We start from the raw sequence: 21451 nt of genomic DNA, 5'->3' as shown, positions 1-21451 counted from the left end.
CTTAATGGTGCACTTTTATCTTTTTAAGAAATATCTCTGATGAAGTTAATGAAGTTGACTTTTAACTCTGCTATGGAACACCCAATAATACAAATTTACCAAAGTGAAGCGAACAAAGCAGCAAAATAGGTGAGGCTTTGATTTGAACAGCACATTCTAATTTAGGTGGGTGGCAGGGGAACAGCATCATCCCTTCTGGCAATCATACATGTCCCACCTGAAGCCTCCACGCAGTTAAAAATGAAGTTTCATGAGTTACTTCATTGTCTCCATGTGCTTGGAGCGAAGACACTGAGGTAATAAACCAGTTTAAAGTACCGGTTAGTGCCAAGAGCTACGCAGTTACCATTCTGGTTTGCTTTATTTTCAAACTGCGATGATGTAACCTCCCAGAAAACAACTAAACCCAGGTGCACTTCACCTGTGGACAGTCATTTTCAGGGCAATTCTGGCTCAGCAGCAAGGATGGCATCTGGTTTGAAAGGCAAGACTGTATGGGCCCTGGGCTCACTCAGCAGAAAGCCGAGGCCTGTGCCTGTTCTCCCTGCGAGCGCTTCCTCGCTGCACTTCCCGTGTTTTTACAACACCTGTGACCAGCCTGAAACCAAGGCGTGTGAAAGAGGAAGCTGTTACCATGGAACCCAGGAACACTACATGGACTTGATTTTATGTGATTCATTTTGTAGATGCAGCATTTCTGTTAACCTTTACACAGTACGACATACAAAGACAAGTGCTTGTGTTTTGTAGAATGCTTTTAGAGATTATAAAAGTGTTGAGTGCCTTGAAATTTATGAACTAATTTCCACCCAAAAATACTTCAGTAGTGTAGTCAAAAGGTTAGTCAAAACTGGCTTTAAAATTCTCAGTTATCAAAAATCTCTACTTATGCAAAGCAAAGCTTTTCCAATGTATCATCTATTTTGACTGCAATATAGTCCAAACCTTGAATACAAAATCTAACATTTTTCTATTTGAAACAGTGGGAGTTTATCAATATGTTATTCCTCAGTGGCCTTGTAAGATTCAATGATTTTTAAGATGCTTCTATTCTACTGCTCTGGATGCTGTCTGTGTGTCAGGAGAAAAAGACAAAACCAGACAACTGGAAAAAAAAATCATAACCATTCTTGTAACTTTACACATCTGTAGATCCTCTTTAGTTTGATATTGAAATTATTAAAAAGTAAGCATTATATTTAATCAGAGCCATTATGATTCAAGATTTAAGGGACATGTGTGGGTCACATTACTACAGAAGTATCACATTCTTTGGCAATGACGATTCTGATGCCTGCAAGGCAAACACCTATATGTTGTTATAAGCTACAATCACTTCAAATAGGTCACTGATGTGTCCTCAAATGGTAAAAGCTACCAGTTAATATGAAACTCTAACAAAGATGTTTCCATTATCCAGCACCTGCATTGCTTGGTCTGCATTTACCTAATATAAAACACAGTAACTGGAAATGCTTACTCATTTAAAAGAGAGAGGCTATCACACTGTGTTGATTCCAGCCATCCCAGAAAACAGTACTCAGAGCTGACTATTTCAGCCCTGAGAAATGTGGCATAACTGGCAGTAAACAGAAAGAAGCTTGACTGAAAAAGTTGTAGATTTGCAGATGACCGCAGGAGAATCAGTCCAGTCCAGAAGCATAGTTCACATAGCATCGAAATTCATTGGCTAAATTTCGTGAGTGTTTTGGAATAAACTTGCACATCTTCACACCAAGATGCTTTGCTGCCTGTTCCTCCATGACTGCACCTGCAGCAAAAATAACTGGTATTCAGTAAGAAAAAACAGTAACAGAATGTTTGCACTTTTTAAACAGCTCCTCCCAAATACATACTTAGAGAGCCTGGTTTTTTTTAAGGAAGGCAGGCTTAAAGCTACTACACTCTCAGCCTTCCGTAACAACAGAATCTGTTGGGAAACTTAAAGTAAATCTAGAAGAATGGAAGACATCCCAAAGAAATGAATACCCAAGAAATTTCATACAAAAAAGTAGAGGGTATCAGTGCTGTTTTTACACAAACCAAACTTGAACTCAGTCTTCTTGCTACATTCCAAGGAAGTTAAATGGTAGGGAGCCATGGGAAATGCAAACAGATTACATCTACTCTTTCACTTACATAAACCATGGAGTGATATTTGCAGCTACACAGCGAGAAATCTCTGCTTTGAGCAGTAAACTGAAGGACCACTTATCCATTCTAGGGAAAAGCTTCTGAGAACCACCCTTTTTGTGACTGCCAAGTGCACTTAAACCAAGGAGCAGGCCACTTTCTTTTAATTTTTCTTTATTTTGCCTGCTTGGTTGCCTTCCCTCAAATTGTACATACAGAGGGGTTTTGACCTTTGCTTTTTGGAAAGGTTTCCTGGATCTCTTCAGACAACAATACAGTAATAACAATACTGTATTAACAGTAATACAGTAATAACAAAACAATAAGTTTAAAAAAAGCCATGACTTGGGTAGACACACATCACTTACGAAAACAGCAAGTGCACCTTCCTAAAGAAGGACCCACAAGTACAGATATCTAGTTATATGAGTTTTGTTTTTATCACTGCTTTTTAATTCCTCTTGCTGTATTTCAGTGCCTAAGACATAAACAAAACTTGCACCTATGTTTGCCATTCCCAGATTTCAATCACTGCAACTATAGAGAGTGGCTTCTACAAGAAAAAATATATTTCTGGAATTTTGCTGGATGATCTTATAATTCCTCAAAAATTTATTAGAATTCATAATACCATAGGAAAAAACTATTAAAACCCACTTCTGTTTAAAATATAGGTTAAACTCAAGCACTCAAATAAAAAGCTTAGGATACATATTCCTCCTTAAATTGATGATAATTCAGCATTATTGAGTTAGTATTTGTCTCATGTAAGTTTGTCATTAGAAAGAGAGAAAAAAGCTACTTAAGGGGACCTAATATTTTTATTAGTTATACCTGTGCAAAGCAGAATCTTTCCTTTGGTTAGGTATTTGATGGTCTCTGCAGTCTTTTGAAGACATTCCTCAGACAGATAGGGTGGATCTGCTATTACGATATCAAAACTGTGTGGCAGGAGATTTTCAGGCAAGTCCAAAGGGTGGTTGTAATCATAGAAGATAAACTCTTCTCCATACACAGAAAACCTTCTGTCATATTCCAGTATACACACGGAAAAATCCTCACCATCCTGTTCTTTCAGTTTCTGGTACACACTCGGTGCACTAATGCATGCTATCCTGAAAAAACACACAATAACTTAAAATTGTAATTTTAAAAGGCAAACAACAGCAACAAAACTCTACAGCAGTCCTCAGAGAGGCTTTGGGAAAACATTTTAAACATTGGTCCCAAAAATGTGAAGTATTCTTACTCCATTCTAGCAATTAACTACCTTAGTAACAAAGTTTTAAGTATGAAAGTCATTACCTGTTCAGCCCCATGATACACAAAGATCTTAAGCTTAACTACAGAGAAAGTCTTGTTTCAGAAAAGCAAGGAAGTACACTCAAAAATGAAAAATTACTGTTTACAGAAGTAGGAAGAAAACCAAGTTTCTTCCATCTGTTCTACACAAACACAATATAAAAACTAAGAAAATAATTACAAGTCAATAATGTGCTCTGAAGCACTTTGTATTTCTCAAAAAATTTAAAAGATTTATAGTAAACTTTTACAAGGCACAGGCTACAACATTCAATGAAATGACAAAGAGGAACACCAGTATAAACTATTAACTAAATAACATCAAAGCAGTTCTGCAGTACCTCAGCTGAACAAAACTGAAGTACAATGAGTAATGAATTAAAACTGCAAGCTCTCGTCTACATAGCAGAAACAAAATATTTGCAGAGGAGACATGTTAAATCTACAACACAATTATTAAACCTACCTGCCACCTTTTCCAGCTGCCAGAGCTGCTTCCTTAGCCAGGCATGATGCGGTTTCATCACTGTACCAAAACTGGCTCAGTTGCTGAGAAAGATAATGCACAATTACAAACAACATCAAATTGTCTAGCTGTGCTATGCAGAGTTACATGTGGTGAGTCATAACTGGAGAAAACCACAATCCACAACAACTTCTCAGTTCACAACCTGTAAAGCTGGAAAGGTGACTGTTTTCCTGACAGTCTTCCTGCTTCTGTAATCTAGTGATATGCAGCAGGTACCTTACACTCTGTTTCCAAAGCATGAACTGCAGTATCAGGAAAACCAAGAAATCCAAACCACTCACAAGGTATCTCAAAGCCAATGTGCAGATGCACATTATTTATGTGTTCTTAAATTGAGTTCCTTCAGCAGACAAGGAAAAAGGCCCTTGAAAAGTGACAGTATAGGAACAAAGAAAAGGATAAGAAAACTAAATCAGAACTATTAGAAAAAGGAAGACCAAAAAAACCCAGCCCAGAGACAAATCAGAAATCAGTCTGTCACAAATGAAAACAAGCAGCAAAACAGCCATCCACAAAAATAAAACAAATAAAACACACACACACACACACACAAAAAAAAAAAAAAAAAAAAAAAAAGTGAAAGGAAAGATCACTTGGTCTTGTTACACTATGTCTGTCTCAGACTCAGGGAAGTCTTCACTACTATCACATGCCAGGCTGGAGTTAAAATTTCCACAAGGGACAGATGCTTCTGTTAGCAGCTTTATTCCCTCTCCAGGTACTTTCAGTTTGTACCCCCCATGCAAATGTGGAGCAAACAACTATATCCAGATTTAATACTAAAGCAAATCTCCCTACAGTGTTGCCATCCATTAATAGCAACATCTTCAGTGTTTCCCTCTTTAATTTAATTTCATTTCATTATCCAGCCACAAAAGAAACTTCGTCAGGGCTACTCCTCTATCTGTGCTTCACTCACTGAAATTTATAGTTTCTTACCCAGTCTTCTTCTATTGAGCCAATGGAATATTGATTAAACCCTTGGGAGGTCTTCATGCCCTCTCTCTGCTGCTGTTCCAAATAGAACTCCTGGAGGGCAGCCAATGTATGGGATGAAAGCTGGGGAATGTCGTCATCATCATCATCCATTTTCTTAGATGTCAACAAGAAAAAGGAAATTAATTAAATTAACCCTTTTCAATTGTGAATGTTTTTTAAAACAGCATAATCTTGTGAGGTAAAACAACTTCCACCAAGAATGCAGCTAACTAGGAAAACCTCCTAACTAAAGAAAACTTATTCCCTCTACTTAGGCACTCTTAAATCAGTGAGGCCAGATGGAATAACAAGTCTCCACAGAGAATTCAGGAAGAGCAACAGCACTGTTCTCTTTCTATACAACATGGATTTGGCTTGTGTTCTTACAGGGAAGTTGACATTACAGTTCTTGGTTTCCTGTGGATCTGGAAAAACCTATAGAAATGATTCCCTTCCTTCCTAGAAATAATGATAGCTATTGGTCATTCCCTCCCATGTTCAAAAGCCACAAAATTTTGACTCCAAATGAAGTAAACTAGCGTTCTAGCTCAGCATCACCCGGTTTTAACTTCCATGCCACAAAAAGATTCCTCTAAATGCCACAAACCTACAAGGGGAAAAAAAAAAAAAAAGCAGTCAAGAAGCTCCAAAAAGACACTGTATGTACCAGTGGAAAAGTACAGGCATTTTCAGAAAGCTCCTGAAGTGCGTGCTGCCAGGCAGCATCCCTGAGCCCTCTGACCCCAGGCAGCAGAGCAGCCTCTCCCCGGGAACGGTGCCACCTCGTGGAACGGAGGTGCCAGAAAGGAACCAGCACGTGAAAAGAACTGGAGAAAACTGAGTAAGATTCTTCTCTCAAGAAACCCATTTTCCCTGCATCCAGCCTAAGGATCAGCACACGAGCAATGCCTTTAACAGACCATGGAGATACAGACAAGGATACCGCCTGCATTATGCAAAAGTCACCGAGAACCACTGGCAACCTGAACAGAGTGAATATTTTGAGTAATTTCAAGTGGAGCTGCTCATGGCTCTTCTCCTCATTCCCTGAATTACAAGGAGAGCTCCTGCACTGGCAGTCTCCTCCCCTTCCACCTTTCCTTCTGCTCTAAAAAGCTTTCAAGATGAAGTTTCCTAAAACAGCTTCTTCCTGCTTGCTGGAAAAATGGTACCTTCCCCTGGCACTGTGAGATAACTCTGCCAATTCCTCAGTAAGTTTTTTCCTAAGGAAAGCTCTTATCTGCAGAACCTGGCTTTTCCAGAGTATCATTTACTGACTTGCTGGCTTCTCAGGGGAAGAAGGGCCAAACAGGGAATTGCTCACAGCCCAAAGATCCATCTATGGCATCAGCCTCACACAAGAGAATTCCGGAGTCAAGCTACTTAGTAAAACCAAAATCATTATTTCCCCCCTAGTTTTTCATTGAAGAAATCACAAATGCTTTAAGACTATTTACATTACTAAATTACGTATTATTTTAAATATTATAGAAATGAATGTATGTCCCGACAGATAACACAGTTTCTAGCCACAATGCTCTAACAACACACAACACTATGACCATTTTAGGTCCTATACAACAATTTATTTTTGTTAGGACATGGTAGAAGTTTACAATCAATCCTTACTCAGAACATTTTTTTAATTAAATTATCTGAATGATACATAATCTGGTCTGCTATTACCCCCTAAGCAAGAACACAACCAGGCTTTGACTCTAAGAAACTGAAATGGGTGGAAAACTTCAGTTTTTAAGTCAAAAGTTGAAATTTTTTGATTTTCTGTTCAGTAAGCCCATACTGGCCTTTGCAAAGACTAAATCCAAGTCCATGAATCGAAACTCTCACAGATAAAGTTGCTGATGAAGAATCTGCCATTGTTTCAGAAGATAAAAAAAGCATACTGCTATAGACATATTTTATCTATTAATAATTTTTAGTTGATTTTTTTAAACTCTTCCTTTTGGTTTGTAAATTAAAGCCTTAGGAACCAAGAAGTAATTAACTGTGAGGTTTTGCAAGGAGAGGTAACTCAGAACATATGGTAGAAATATTACAGCTATTAAAAATGCCTCCAAAATTCAATATATTTTTCTGAATGTATATACTGACTCAGGTTATTAGCATGAAGACATTCTCATACTTCAGAACTACATCAGAAAACCCTTAAAGTGAGTTTATGTGTACAAGACTTGTAAATTCCTTCAAGGGAGACAGTTCTACTGTTTGAAATCCCTTCATTGTCTCTTCCATTAAGTTCACTGCTCTCAAGTCCAGAAGCAACCCTGAAAGTTCTGCAGGAGGATGGGAAGAAGCACAGAAGCCCACAGTGCCTCTGGCACTCAGGGAATCTTTGCACCCTTAATTCCCAAGGCCCCTGAGGCTGCAGCTGACCAATCCCTGCTTGCCCTGGGTCCCTCCACACGCAGACCATGCTCCGTCCTCACATGGACACTCTCTGGAAGCCACAAAGGGGGAAAACAGATATCCAAGAACGGCTCAAGAACACTGCGTAAGGTTTAGAAAATGACTCTCATGGTGAAGTCAAAGTTTACCTGAAGGAAAACACCAGAAAGGGAGGTAAGCTCCCTCAGACAGAGCGGAACAGGAACAGGCAGGGCTGTGTTCCTAGGGTAAAATGGGGTGAGAAACGTGGCCTGCAGTGCAGCAGGCAGGATGAAGGGGGTGGAGGTCCCTGCAGACTCCTCAGTCCCTTCCCCTGTGCACAGCTCAATTTCTCCCTTATTAGCTGATGCACTGTTCAGGCAAATGTCATCACTACAAAGTGAAAGCTCTCCAAAGAAAACAAAAACTAAATTAAGAGAGATAAGAGCTGCTGCCACAAAGAGCAGCACAGGAGACTCCAAGGCCTTGTCCACACAAGAATGTTGAATGTATTTAACAATATGGCGGTCACGTATGAAAAGTCCATTTTTATATAGCCAAATTCTGAAACAGAGAAAAAAATACACAAAGTTAAAAGAAACACTATGGAAAAATTACCAGTCTTTGGTCCCCAGTACATTTATTTCATCTGTTGTTATGACCACGTGGAGAACAGGTGATAAGAAAACATTAGGAAGGATTGCTAAAAGGCCATGGAATAGAAATACATCTGGAAAGCCATGCTGTTCTTCTCTGGGAAGGAGGAAGAAGAGGACAGTGTTAGCCCGTTAGATCTTTTACTAAGAATATAAAAAGCACATGTGCAACTTCAGAAAAGATCTTATTCTAAGAGTAACCTTGATCAAAAGACAGAGAGCATGAAATGGAGTTAAATCTAGTTGTCTGCGTTTTTTCCAAGCTGCCCAAGTCAGTCTTTGAGACAAGCCGCTCATCATCCAAGGTGTTTGTAGCACACACCGAGAAATGCTGGCCCGTGGTGTGCAACCCGAATGAAAGTCACCTGCAAGGGGCTGCAAGCACCTGCCTGGAGGTAGAGAAGTCCTGATCTGATAGACTGGAAAGCTACTAAATATCGGGACTTGTGCCCTGATACCTCAAAAGCCGGAATTTCACAATGCGGCAAAGTCACACAAAAAGTTCATAGAAGAGAAGCACTCCGAGGATTACCCAAAACGCAGAAACTGCAGTGGATTAACAAAGTCAACTCAGGAGGCCTGGGGGCTACCTCCAGCAAAAGGAAAATAATGATGTGTGCCACGGAGGGCGCGCAGGCAGGGCTCGGGATCGCCGGTCCCCCGCCACGTGCCTGAGGGGACACGGACGGTTCCGGGAGAAGGCCGGGACCTTTCCTGCTGTCCTCTCCCCCGTGTATCGCTCCGAGAGCACTCTGCAGCCACACAGAGTCCCCGTGGGGGGCACGGGGTGACCCCAGCCAGCCCGTCCGAGCCTCGGCCGCCATCGCCCGCGGGGTGCAGCGGGCTCGGGCGGTGACGGGGCGGTGACGCGGCGCTGAGGGGGCTCCGCGCCGCCCCGGCCCCGCCACCCTGGCCGGGAGCGCCGGGACCCGCGCGCCCCCTGCTGGACGCGTTGTGGCCAGGCGGCGCTGCCGGCCCCGAGCGCGCCGGGAATGGCGTGTGGGCCGGGAGGTGGGACGGGACAGGCTCGGCAGCTGAGCTGGGCCAGACACCTCAGGCACCCGCCTGCCAGACTCGGAGAGCACAGGCATCCCTCGAGGCAGATGGCAAGTGTTCAGGAGTCGCCAGCTTCTGCCTTGCACCGCAGCCCAGCGCCCCAAACTGGTTTTCTACATCTGGCGCTCCTGTGCCGGCTTTCCATTTCTATTCAGCATTAGCAGGCTGGAACAAGCTCTCTTTCTTGCATACAAACGGAAGTCGAGCCGATTCTTAGATGCTTTCAAAAGATCGCAAGTTTTAAAATACCTTCCTTGTTTAACTTCATAAAATCATAGAATGGTTTGGGTTGCAAGGGACCTAAAGAGCATCTAGTTTCAACTGCACTGCCACGGGCAGGAACACCTTCAGCTATCCCAGGCTGCTTCAATCCCACCTGGCTTTGAACACTGTCAGGGATGATCCACAGCTTCTCTGGGCAGCCTGTTCCAACACCTCACCACTGCCACAGTAAAGAATTCCTTTATAATTCCTCATCTAAACATACTTGCTTTCACTTTGAAGTCATTCCCCCTTGTCCTGTCACTATATACCCATGTAAAAAGTTTCTCTCAATCGTTTTTGTAGGCTCATTTAAGGTACTGGAAAACTGGAAGACCACAGACCCAAATCCTTCTCTTTTCCAGACTGAACAATCCCAATTCTCTTAACCTTCCCTCATGTGAGAGGTATTCCCTGCCTCTAATCATCCTGGTGTCCATCCCTGGCACTTGTTCCGACAGGGCAATGTCCTTGTGCTGGGGACCCCAGAGCTGGAAGCACTATTCCAGGTGGGGTCTCACTAAAGCATAGGGGAAAAATTTAATTCACTATTTATTTCCCTTCGGTCATAAAAACTTCCCATTTTCCTGTTTCTCACGTGTAGGCACAACATGCTTTTCTGACATCTCTCATGATCTCACTGCCCCAAGACAAAAAGCTCACCCATTTTTCTCATTCTTTCTTTATAAAATCTGATGTTTGTAAAAGTCATGTGCATAGTGTCGCCTCTCTGCCACCCAGTGACTCCCCTAGAATCCAACTCATAGGAGGTTGCCCATCAGATTATTTAACTCCTCATGTTCTCCAGAGCCAGAAGTTCTATCAGCAGTGAGCTGAATAAGAAACTGCTGTTTTACCTAGAACCTGCTCAGTCTTCACCTGCCACAACATTTCACTGTGACTGAACAGAAAGTCACGGGCTCAACACTGGCCATTAATGAACAGAACAGAACTACTGCTTTGGAAGACAGAAATACTAAATTAATGATAAAATATTTTTGCAGCACAGCTTATGTAAGCAGCAGAGAATCAATTTTCTTGCCAGCAGAGGATATGGGGATAAGCCTGTTTTTTCCTTCAGATCTCCATATTTTTAACCTCCCTCATGTGGAAACAAAGCTCTTCACAACAGTAGAGAACTGTGGGCATTTTCATTTGGTTTAAAAGACTCCTTTGCATCTGAATCTGGCATGCAATGCACTACCCACTTTGTCTTTGAAAGCTCTTGACAAAAAAGGTCTTCATCCCAGCACAGAAAACTGTCTCATATGGAGGGCATCCATATCTATTCATGCTGCCAGCACTGCTGTAACTTAAAACAAACCAACCAACCCCTTTTCCCTGCATTGTGGAAAGTGACAATTATCTTGATATTGATACCTGTGTAGCATTACTGACTGCAGCAAGAAATGTGGTTTAGGTACTACAGTGAAGTGACACTTCAGTAATTTTCCTATTTCATGCATGTTAGTAAGGCATTTTACATGAAAAACATTCTGCACAGCGCTGAAATAAAAGTAGAAATGAGACTGGGATGGCACACACTCTCAGTCCAGATTTCCCAGAGCAGCAGAGTGCCCCTTGGCAAGCAATTCCTCCTCACCAGCAAAGTTAGACAGATCACACAAGGGCACATGGCTGTGTGGGGGCTCAGGGATGGGCTGACAGGGTGACATTATTTAGGTTATGATATCAAATACTACTTGGCAGCAAACACAGTCCTTGCTTGAATCCTGTTACAAGACAGTTCTAGAAGCAAAGCTCCAAAGGAGCTCAAGTAATGCTGTAGGAAGGAAAGATAACAGGTTATCTCTGGCTACAATTTCTTTGGGATGCGAGGACAAATAAAATACAAACACAGAAATACCTGTAAAGTGCACCCTGAAAGAAATTTCTCATTAATAACTGGGTTTTATTGTTCCCTAATATTTTTTGCAGACAGGTATTTCCAGTTAGGCTATCTCCCCTGCCCTTTCACTGACAGACCCCTGTCACCCAGCAGTGACACTGGTGTCCTTGAGACAAACCTGGTGACATAGATCACTGCCTCTTCACTAATGCATTTGATAGATCAGAAACAGTGTTTAAAAACACAGTTCTACCCTGCAAAGCAATAGCAACTTGTTACTCACAAGGCATTTCTGTTTTGGAGTTTGAGTTTTTAGTTTTACTCTGTCGCATTTTTTCTCTACTAATGAAATTCTAGTTTTGTTCTCACTGTAGCACAACCCACAGCCATATGAAAAAGTATAATCAGGTTTAATTAATATGAAAATAGATTATTAAATTCTTATTGTAGAATCTTTCCTGTTGCCATTAAGTCTAAAAAACTTCTATTAGCTTTTTTCCAAAAAAGCCCAAAAACCCACATAAAAAAACCCCTCAAACCAACTGCACATTGATTTGGAAGGCAGTGAAGCATGCAATGCTTTACAGCCATACAAGGATTATTTCTAGTTAATAACATAATCCTTCTTCTGATGATGGAAAACAGCAAAGTGAAAATATTCTACATAGAAAACAACCTGCAACACCTCCTCTTCGTAAGCAAAGCTTGCTGCACGTTTACTTTCACTCCCAAGCTGTTCCCCCTACAGATGGAGAATCAGATGTGTGTTGGAGCCCCACGGGGTACCTGTGTGGGCCAGGTGCACCACAGCTTCCCAAGACCTTGTGGCACAATGGAAGGACAGACTGCCAGTCAGCCTCTTCAAAGCTTGCAGTCACTCCATGAATTCAGGTACAGAAATAAGCTTTCATCTTTAAGTAGTTCATGGAGTCCCAACTCTTTCTCTATGTTTCTAAGATAGAAATCTTAGAAACATGACAGTGATACAGGATCCCCGTGACTTCTTTCTATTTTGCCAGGATTTGTGCATTCCTTGGAAATGATTCAGGATCCACAGAGGGCTACAGCTTTCAGATAGAAAAATGCTCTACATAAGTGACCACTGGTCACTTAATAACACCTAGTGGTATTGACATTTCAAACAGACTTTACAAGTATTTGAAAAAAGAAAACCCACCCAACCCTTCAACAGAATTACCAGTATCTACACTTCTGACCATTTTTACATCCCCATAGATTTTACCAAGGCTTCTGATTTACACAGTTCTCTCTAAAAATGTCCTGAGATGCATGGGAACATCCAACCTTCATGGCATTGTCTGGCCCCAAAGCCTTGTCATGGCTGTTTTTGCTTTTTCCCCCAAAAAGATGTAATCACTCTGCCATCACAAGAAGCAGGAAGGAAAATATATAAAATATATTTAGCAAAACCAGTAAAATTAAAGTGGAACAGAAAATGCAGTCAAGTAGCAAACATGTACAGCAGCAGATTTTACAGTTTTTCCTACACATACCTCTGCACTTATTTCACACACGCTCTTTAAGGAGAAGGAAGAAAATAGAAATCAGATAGTGTTACGAAAGAAAACATTTCTTTTCCCGAACAGTAAATGGGGTTTATTACTGCTTTCTGCTTTTGAAACTCCAATTCAGACTATATATATACCTCTAAGAAAAATAAGAGAAGGACACCCTTTTCTCTGTCCCTAAAGCAAAATTACACTGTCCTCCTTTTACAGACTATACTGGTATCTTAAATAGTTACACTCGCAGGATCTAGACATTATCTGGCCATCTTAAGAGATGCAGGTAACAAACATTTTAACCAAGATACAAAACAGGTATCCAATTTTTCCAGCTTTCCTGAGGCTGAGTGAATTGTTTAAATACATGTGCGCTTATCAAAATCCAGGTTACAGTACATTTTAACAGTAGTTTGTTAAGAAATCATGAAAGTGCATAACAGCCTAAAAGCAGGCAAAAAGTACTTCAGAAGAACAGTCTTTCCTTAAAGTGGCAGAAGAATATAAGCCTTCCCCAAAGTAGTGTTGTTCTTGTGTGAGGACATCAGTGATCTTCCTAGAGATTCCACAGTGTGGTGGTGGGCTTTTGCCTTTGGGTTTGTTTTTTTTTTTTTTGAGAGTTACAACAATCATTTCAATGAACAAAAGACCATTAGTACTATTGGTGCAGTTCCAAAACTAAAGCAAATGTCCTGACAGCTTATTAAACCAAGTTACCAGTGAGGCTTTCAAATCTATACTTGTGTTGGAGTCTAGTGATGACTTCCATTCAGGAAACACCAAACACAGAGATGGGAAGCGGTTTGAATATGCCAACCTAACCTGCAGCATCCAAAACAGTAACTTAAAGCAAATCAAACACATTTGTCTTTACAACCATTAACAGTAGGCCAGACAGAGAGAGGAAGAAAAAGGGAAGTGCATCACACCCACCCAACTTGTAAAGGCAACAGCGTGTCAGGAAAATCAAATCCAATACCATCTAAGAGATGTTAAAGTGAAAACAGCTGTTCCACAAGATTCAAATATAGACAGCAGAAAAACTAGTAATGAATTACGTATCCATCACAGTGGGTAGCTTCCTTGTTCTCTTTGGATATATAGATTTGTCTGGAATGTTTTCCAAAATAAAGAGGAATTTATTATTTAATTAACAAAACTTACACTGATAGTATCACATTTCATTTCAGTATTCCAAAACAGTACTCTTTCCCCCAACAAACTTGTTGATAAAATGGCAGGCTTTTACTAATCTCTTTCAAGATGTCATGTTAAACATTACATAATTACACTTGTAGATTGATCTGTTTTTCTTTTTCTGGATAAGATTGCAAAGTTATCACTTTCTTCTCCTTCTCCTTCCCTCTTCTAGTTCATGTACAACCTCCTCCTTGGTTGGCTGTCCAGAAAAATTCCACTTGGAGGGTTGAGCTTTTATACTTTTCTGCTTGTAAGACATGGCAAATCACTGATCAAAAAAATTCACCACCAACTCCATCACTTACAACTGAAGCCAATGTAAGTTTCAAAAAGGCAAAATTGATGGGGTTTGTGTATACTTAGACAAACAAGTGTGAATAAAGGCTTTGTACCCAAATCGTTCAAGTTTATTCCAGAACTCATATTTAAGGTAAAGCAGAATAGTTCAATTTTCTACATGAAAGGCTCTTGGATACGCTGCTGTTAGTCTTACCAATTGCATTCAGGAATTTCCTCAGAATTACCTTAAATGTTCCTGTTCCTCCCCAAAATATTCATTGAACGAAACCATGCTAATATAAATATATAACTGCATAATCTTACTTTTGAAACCAGTAAAATTCTAGTGATACATACAGCCAAGATATATAGCAAGCTGGCCCTACCACAGTTGTTGCGTAGTTTTACTTTCAGGATTTGTGAAGCTTTTTTTTTTTTTTTCATTTATCTAAATGATGTGAGTGCATGGAAGTAAGAGGGGGACACTAGAAAATTGCTGTAGTTTATTTAAATGTAATTGTATTATAGCATATTAGGAACTGCTGCCTGTAACTGTTCTGATATCCATGAAGTAACATGCTGTTAGATGTTCCTTACACAGGAACAGATTATGAGCTTGGAGAATATTTCTGTGCCAGATACCATAATAAAAACTGTTTAGATTAAATATACACACACACACACACACAAATTAAAGACCCAGAAATCAGTATCCCTTTTGAGTAGACAAATGCCACCAATAATAGTGACCAGAAAAGCCACTGTTAAAACATCTTTTGGAAGATGGGGGAAAAGATTAATCTGATTATATATTCACAGTCATTTCTGGTAATTGCAGTCCAGTGTGAGATACTGCTTTTGCACCCCTAATCACTTTTTTCTGTTGATGGATAAGCTCATGCCTTAAGTGCTGAAGTAAATTTACACCACCAACTTTTAACCTAATTACTGTGCATTCACTGTAGCCAAAGAGCAAAATGTGTAGCCTAAGATTTCATAATGTTGCTTGTTATGTTTCCACTGTAAGGAAGGATAACAAATGCTTTTTCAGGGATTCAACACAGGTGAGATTTTAGAAAAATATTAAACAAGAATACACACAAATCACACGTGGCCAAAACAAAATAAAAAAGTCTTTAGTGGAAAACAATTTTATCCTCTTCCTGCTTATGGATTTAAAAAATACACAAAGTGATCATTTCAAAATTGAAAATTCAGTCATGATAAGGCTTGATTACACAGCCACTTTCCAAGTCTTATTGCAATAAAATGTGAAATACTTCTATGCAACTTCATATCTTCAACTGTACAGATAAAACAATACTTGAAATCAACTAGCACTTCAATCCCTGTGTTTTTAATATATAAACTCAACATGGTATTGAACGACACATTTAAAATATTTACACACTTGACCAACAGCAGTACTAGCATTTATTGCCTTAAAACTGCATGTTCACTGCATGGAGGTTTCTTATTTTGCACAAAGAGAACAAATAATATATGGGGTTTTTTTTTCCTAACTGAAAATTCCAGAATGCTTTAATGAGAGATTGAAATGTGTGGCGAATACTATTAGAGAGGTTTTTATCAATTTCAAGTATTGAGCTGTAACAGACTGGAAAATTACATAGGTGGTAGTATCTTCCTCTTGAGGTTGGAAGGGCCGTCCAAATCTGCTTAAGAACAGCTTAAAAGGACAGGAAAAGCAGGGTAGGGAATAGGAAGAAATGAAAAATCAGAATAAATTTTAATTCACTGAAGAGAAGGGAAAGCCAGAGGTATCTTACTTCTCAGTTTCTAGGGTCCCAAGAAATCTCATACTGAAAAAAGGGCTTTATAATATAGCTGAGAGTTTGAGGCTCTAGAGCAAAACACACTTCGTGATTTGCTTCATGATCAGTGCTAGTAAACATTAATCTAATTTACTGAAAACAGAGCACAAGCTACTCAAATGCAAATTTATGGGGGGCAGGGGAGCAGGGCTGGCTCTTTAAATTTTAATTGTTATCATTAGGCTTTGGTTACACTTAGTGACTGGAACAGACATGGGAGAAATGTGTGGTATTTGTTCCTTGCAGAAAAATGTAAAGAAAAACCAAAAGTAAACCCCTACCACCGCAAGCAGCACTTGTCACAAGCAGAGGCACCAAAGCCTGAATAACCAATAACTGTCCTCTCTCTTTGAAGATCAGAACTGAGGCACACTGGTGGGGAATCTCACCTTATCTAAGAAGCTGCCATTTCAATTGGCTGTAATTGAAATAATGACAATTTACAGCAAGCATTACTGTACTGCAGTAGATCAGCCCTGGGAACACTGCACCACTGCTGCCTCTACTGGGCTTTACCATTATGAAAATCTTCTGTTTTCATTACAGTAAATCTTACACCTCACAAAACTAAAATTAAAGTAAATAATATTTACATAGCATCTCAGATCCTCAATGCATTTTATAGGCATAGGCTAATCCTCACAACATCCCTGTGAGGTAGGTAGGTGTTAATGCTATTTTAACAATAACACAGTTCTAGTGATTTGCCAATGGCCACAGAGGATCCTGTAGATAAACATTACAAAATTAGAGGAGCCTGGCTCCTACTCCTGCGCTTATATTCATCAAGCTACTTCAATAAAAAAACCCCACCCCTTCTTATGTAATCATTTAACCAAACCTGAAATTACTTGAAGTATTTTACAAGCAAAATGCTGCAAATTTGTATTTTTTTAATAGTTTAACAGACCATGAGTTAGAATTTGCTTTCCCTTTTAAAGAACTAGATTTTAAATGGACAACTGACTGCTTTGAACAAGCTTATTTTCTAGAACTACATGGCTTAGATATAAAGGGATTTGCCCAGGTAAACACTGGGGCTTTAGTGAGCTCTACTCACTATGAAAGCGATGACTCCAATTCAAACCCCTCTCTTTCAACTAGCAGGATTTGGACATGCTGAGAAAACAAGTTTCTCATTCCTGAGAAAAAAGGTGAGCCCTTTACCATTAAATGGTGAAACACAAACCTCTGGGCAAAAAGTAGCAGATTCTGGTAAATTCTAATTCAGTGAAGCTAATTAAGGCATAAATGCACATGAAAGTGGAAGTTTCATGCATCCAGTCCACTTCTCCCTGTCCCTATGTATCTGTGCTTTCAACAAGGTCTTGAATTTTATGACTGAACTCGATGGTTATGCTTGTCAGTGTTCAAAACTATAGGCTGAACAAAATTATTATGCATTTGAACTAACTATTACAATGGGGAAGGAGCTGTTAAAATGGAAAAGAAGCTAGTCTCAGAATGAAAACACTGGTCCAATAATCTGTTTCAGCAAGAAAAGCCTAGACAAATATATTTGTTGCAATTATATCATGCAGCATTTATAACTCTGTTTGAATTACCTTTCTTCTTCCTTCAAAAAAGAGGTGCATTTTTAGAACCATTATTCACTTTCCACAGTGAATGAAAATTAATGCAATGATGCTGTAAAACTTTCAGAACACTTATGTCGAGTCAGGTCTCAGTGTTCACTACAGTCTGAGTCCTTCCTGTGGACCTCAGTGTGCTTTCACATCCTGATTTACAGCAACTGGATGTGTAGAAGATCACAGAAGATTATTTTTTTCTTTTTTTTTTTTTTTTTTGGTAGGGATACAGAAGTCAAATAGTTCAGGTCGAAGCAGTCATCAGGAGGAGTATGAATGAACAGGACTTATTTCCAGAAGCTTTTGCAACTATTTCATGGATGTCACTAAGCAGAGACATCTTAGCATTGCTCTAAAAGAAACATAAAATGGCATGGAAAGATCCCTGTTGAATATGAGAATGAAAGGAAAATTCAAAAACAGGAAAAAGTAACATCAAGCAGGAAATTAAAAAAAAACCTCCAAATGCTTACTAGGACAGTTTTCCTTTAACATATAATATTTTTAAATGAAGGGCAAAGGAAATTTTTAAACCACCTTTAAAACTAGTCTTTGAAAGTGGGTGTTCATACTTTAGCTAAAGTATTGATACTCAAAAATAGTGTGTGTTTTTGCTTGTTACAACAAAATGGGCCTGAAAAGAAAATTAACAGGTATGCACATGACTTTGCCCAGAATACAAACTCAATTTGTGCTCCCGTTCATCACTATATGCAAGAGATTTCAACCCTTTAAAGTTAATAAATATTTTTAAATAGTGAGCCAGTTTTAGGACTAATAAAACAATAGTGACAGAGCTAGTTATAAAAGAAAGGATGACTGAGTGTATCAGTTACTCAGTCAGACCCAAGACATGGAATATTTGCTATGATCTCTTTGAAGACTTCGGTCTAGATACCTGACATCAGGCACATCATAACAAACCGCAGCTCCTACCGCTGCTGATGATCCCAGGCTTCAGTGCCCTTCATCTGAAAAAAATGAGGTTTCAGAACTTCTGCCCCAACCAATGTACAAACCAGAAAAACTCCAAAAGCAGTTTCAAAAACAGCAAACCCCAATTTAAAAATAAAAACTCAGCCATCACAACATTTTGAAACAGAATGATCTGCCAGGATCATTGTATTTTGTGCAAGTGCACAGTCAAGAAATCCTTTAAAGAAAAGCACTAGAGTTTAAAGAAAAAATTGAGAGCAATTCTCCTGTTCTAAAATACTATGCAAGTTATCTTAGAAATAAAATACTATCTGGGAAGGTACACTATTATCTAAGAAGTTTTATGGTAATTTTGTAATGTGTAAATCTGCCCTTGCCCAGTTTTCACATAAATTAAAAGAGAAAAGTATAATAAAGAGATGGCATTTTTGGCCTTGTAGATCCATGCTTGAGACACTTATGGATTTAACTTACTAAAAAAGAAAACTCAACAAAACACCACCCCCCCCCCCCAACAAGAAACCCCACAAAAAACGAAAAAACAAAACAAAAAGCGCCAAAAAACCAAAAAAACCCCAATCAAACAAAAAACCCCAACAAACCTTAGATCACTTCTAGCACAGTATTAGAGATTTGTGTCTGTTGTGAGATTCTGGCTGTTGTGACTAATTCTGAGATGAACAGCTGAAGAATGGCACAGAACTGCAAACATGAAGCTATACATAGCCATATAAAGGTGTATACCAGACTTTTTATATAAACTGTAAAACCACATGGGAAATATTTAACAGCATAATCTAGCAGAGATCTTAAACAGAAGGGCCCATTTCTGCCTCTGTGTATTTCCACAAAAATAATTTTACTAGACATGCAGCATTTGTGTTTGCTTCAATTTCCTCTGGATCATGACAGAAGACAAAGCAGGCCTTTCTTGCGTATTCATGTGCTGCTCTCCCTTGTTGGTTCTATACACTCAGGGCACTATATTCTGCTATGATAAAAGCTAAAGTGCTGATATAAAAAACCAAGCAAGAGCAGAGCATCTGGGAGAGGTCTGCAGAAGTGGGACTAGATTCAGCAAAAAACAAAAATCTCCTACAGCAGAGACTTCCCAATTACTCTTCCTCACTGGAGTCAAACAGACATGCTTGAGTAAAAGGGTTTGATGTTCCTGTGCTAGCATAATTGTTTTAGCTAATGCCCAACTTTACAAAGTTTGCCAGTAACTCACACCTTTTGGTTGTTATTGCTTAAGCAAACAGTTCAGTGTAGAAATACATTGCAGCTGCGTGCAACCCAGGTGAGAATCAAGACAGATACTGAAAGTAAAACTACACATGAACCTTGCATTAGACACTCGTTCCAAAACAACACGTCAACATGAAGGGCTGCAACAGGTACACAGCAGCTCAGTGCCAATATCCTAAATCAACTCTCAAGAGTCAAATCTTGCCTTAAAGTTCTTACCTAAAGTATATGAGCTTTTTTTTTTCTTTTAAATTAAGGCAATGAAATGGCTACAGTTCCTAAAGTTCATTTTCGGGGAACAAAAATATACACCTTTTTTTATTTTTTCTCTGAACTTTAGGCAGCAGAACATAATGTAAAAACCTGCATTGCATTAAACCTGCAATGTCAGGTTGATGTAGAAAAACAGAACTAAACACAAGTTAAAATACCATTTGGTTTTTCTTCCCCATTGGAACACAAACTCAAACTTTAAGAGAGGAAAAATAAAGCTTAAAATCAGCTAAACTGAGAGAGCTTTATATGTATCTGCTCCACACTCTAACATGATTTTGGGTAGAAAAGAAATCTGTACGTTTACATGACCATTCATATTTTAAACCAGTGCAGGGGGAAAGGCACTGCATTTACTTCATTGTGCCCATATCTGTTTGCGCATAAATGGAAAAAAACTCAATTCTGATTTTCCGTTCATTCTCTTCCATACCCAAATATGACAGATTGCAGCTAACACATAATAGCAGAAGCTGATTCAAAGTTGACCTCTCCTATTCCGTGGTGTTATGTTCAAACTTCCAGGCTCTCTAGAATCTGAGATGGCTGCAAAGAACCCAGAGACAGGTACAGGACTTAGTCAGCATTCAGCATTTCTCAGTGCATTTTGCAGAAAGGGTCTAAATTAGGCATAGAGTTTTGTTGTTTATTTTACACAGAGAAGTCCACCAACATTTGCCATAAATTCTTCTAAACTCTTTAAGAAGGCCATCTTCTGCTTACGGTCCAGTGTAGGAGGAGTGCTGCTTGCAGTAAGCTTGTTGAAGGCATCTGCTAACCGCTGGTAAATTACTGGATCTTGTTGAGTTGACAGCAATGTTTCAACTAACTCTGAATATTCAGCCTGTTAAACAAACATTAAAAAAAAAAAAAAAAGAGAACGAGAAAGATACAATATATACAACTTCTCTCATCAGGACAAGATCCAGAATACAGGCTGTGACAGAAAACTATCAGTACCTCTTCACCTGTCCTCACAGCCTTTCACCTACCTCTAAACCAGATAAAAATCCTTTATCCAGGCTGAGTATTTTGTAAAAAAAAAGAAGTCTTCAAAGCAAGGCACAGTGCTTTGCAGTGCAGAGTAAGATGAGAAATTTGAGGCAAAGGGCCTTCTGGCTCTTCCTTAGCATAGGCTTATTCCTGCAGACTAGACTGTTTTTTCTTGATGCCTCTCCCACATTCCATACCAACCATCTGCTCGCACAGGTTCTACATTTTCTAGGGCTCCTTCTCTGGGACAGAGAGCTTAGATTCCTGTCTAAGAGTATTCTACTTATTCTCATGCTTATTTAGACAGAAACAAAAGACAAAGAAACATGTCAAACATGACTAGAAGGACACTGCCACAGGGCACACACCTGAAGCAAGTCCAAAGGGACTGAGCTCTGGAAGCACAGGTGAAGGACACATGAGTCA

At 39.4% G+C, this 21451-nt stretch overlaps 2 protein-coding genes across 6 annotated transcripts in view; both read right to left on the bottom strand.

The window, feature by feature from the left end:
- Positions 1-1118: 1118 nt before the first annotated feature.
- On the bottom strand, positions 1119-8752 carry EEF1AKMT1 (EEF1A lysine methyltransferase 1). Of its 3 annotated transcripts, none has more exons than XM_041487379.1 (6): positions 8442-8752; positions 7946-8080; positions 4904-5056; positions 3902-3984; positions 2968-3248; positions 1119-1771 (listed from the first exon to the last, which is right to left on the bottom strand). In XM_041487379.1, exons 3-6 carry the CDS (start codon positions 5051-5053, stop codon positions 1644-1646), a joined length of 642 nt encoding a protein of 213 aa, XP_041343313.1. In that variant the 5' UTR covers positions 5054-5056; positions 7946-8080; positions 8442-8752; the 3' UTR covers positions 1119-1643. The 3 variants fall into 3 exon arrangements, with proteins under 3 accessions (XP_041343313.1, XP_041343314.1, XP_041343311.1); XM_041487380.1 differs by having other exon boundaries at positions 8516-8752; XM_041487377.1 differs by having other exon boundaries at positions 7946-8752.
- A 5811-nt stretch (positions 8753-14563) lies between these two features.
- The window catches only part of XPO4 (exportin 4), a 79099-nt gene continuing 72211 nt past the window's right edge, over positions 14564-21451 (bottom strand). For all 3 annotated transcript variants that reach the window (XM_041487259.1, XM_041487261.1, XM_041487260.1), the window contains exon 23: positions 14564-20876. In XM_041487259.1, coding sequence (XP_041343193.1) covers positions 20679-20876 — 198 coding nt within the window. In that variant the 3' untranslated portion in view covers positions 14564-20678. The remainder of the gene's footprint in view (positions 20877-21451) is intronic.

This window comes from Pyrgilauda ruficollis, unplaced genomic scaffold (assembly GCF_017590135.1).
Source record: "Pyrgilauda ruficollis isolate IOZ18807 unplaced genomic scaffold, ASM1759013v1 scaffold8, whole genome shotgun sequence".
Lineage (NCBI taxonomy): Eukaryota > Metazoa > Chordata > Aves > Passeriformes > Passeridae > Pyrgilauda > Pyrgilauda ruficollis.
The sequence above is the reverse complement of the archived record's forward strand: the minus strand, read 5'-3'. Positions and strand labels throughout refer to the sequence as shown.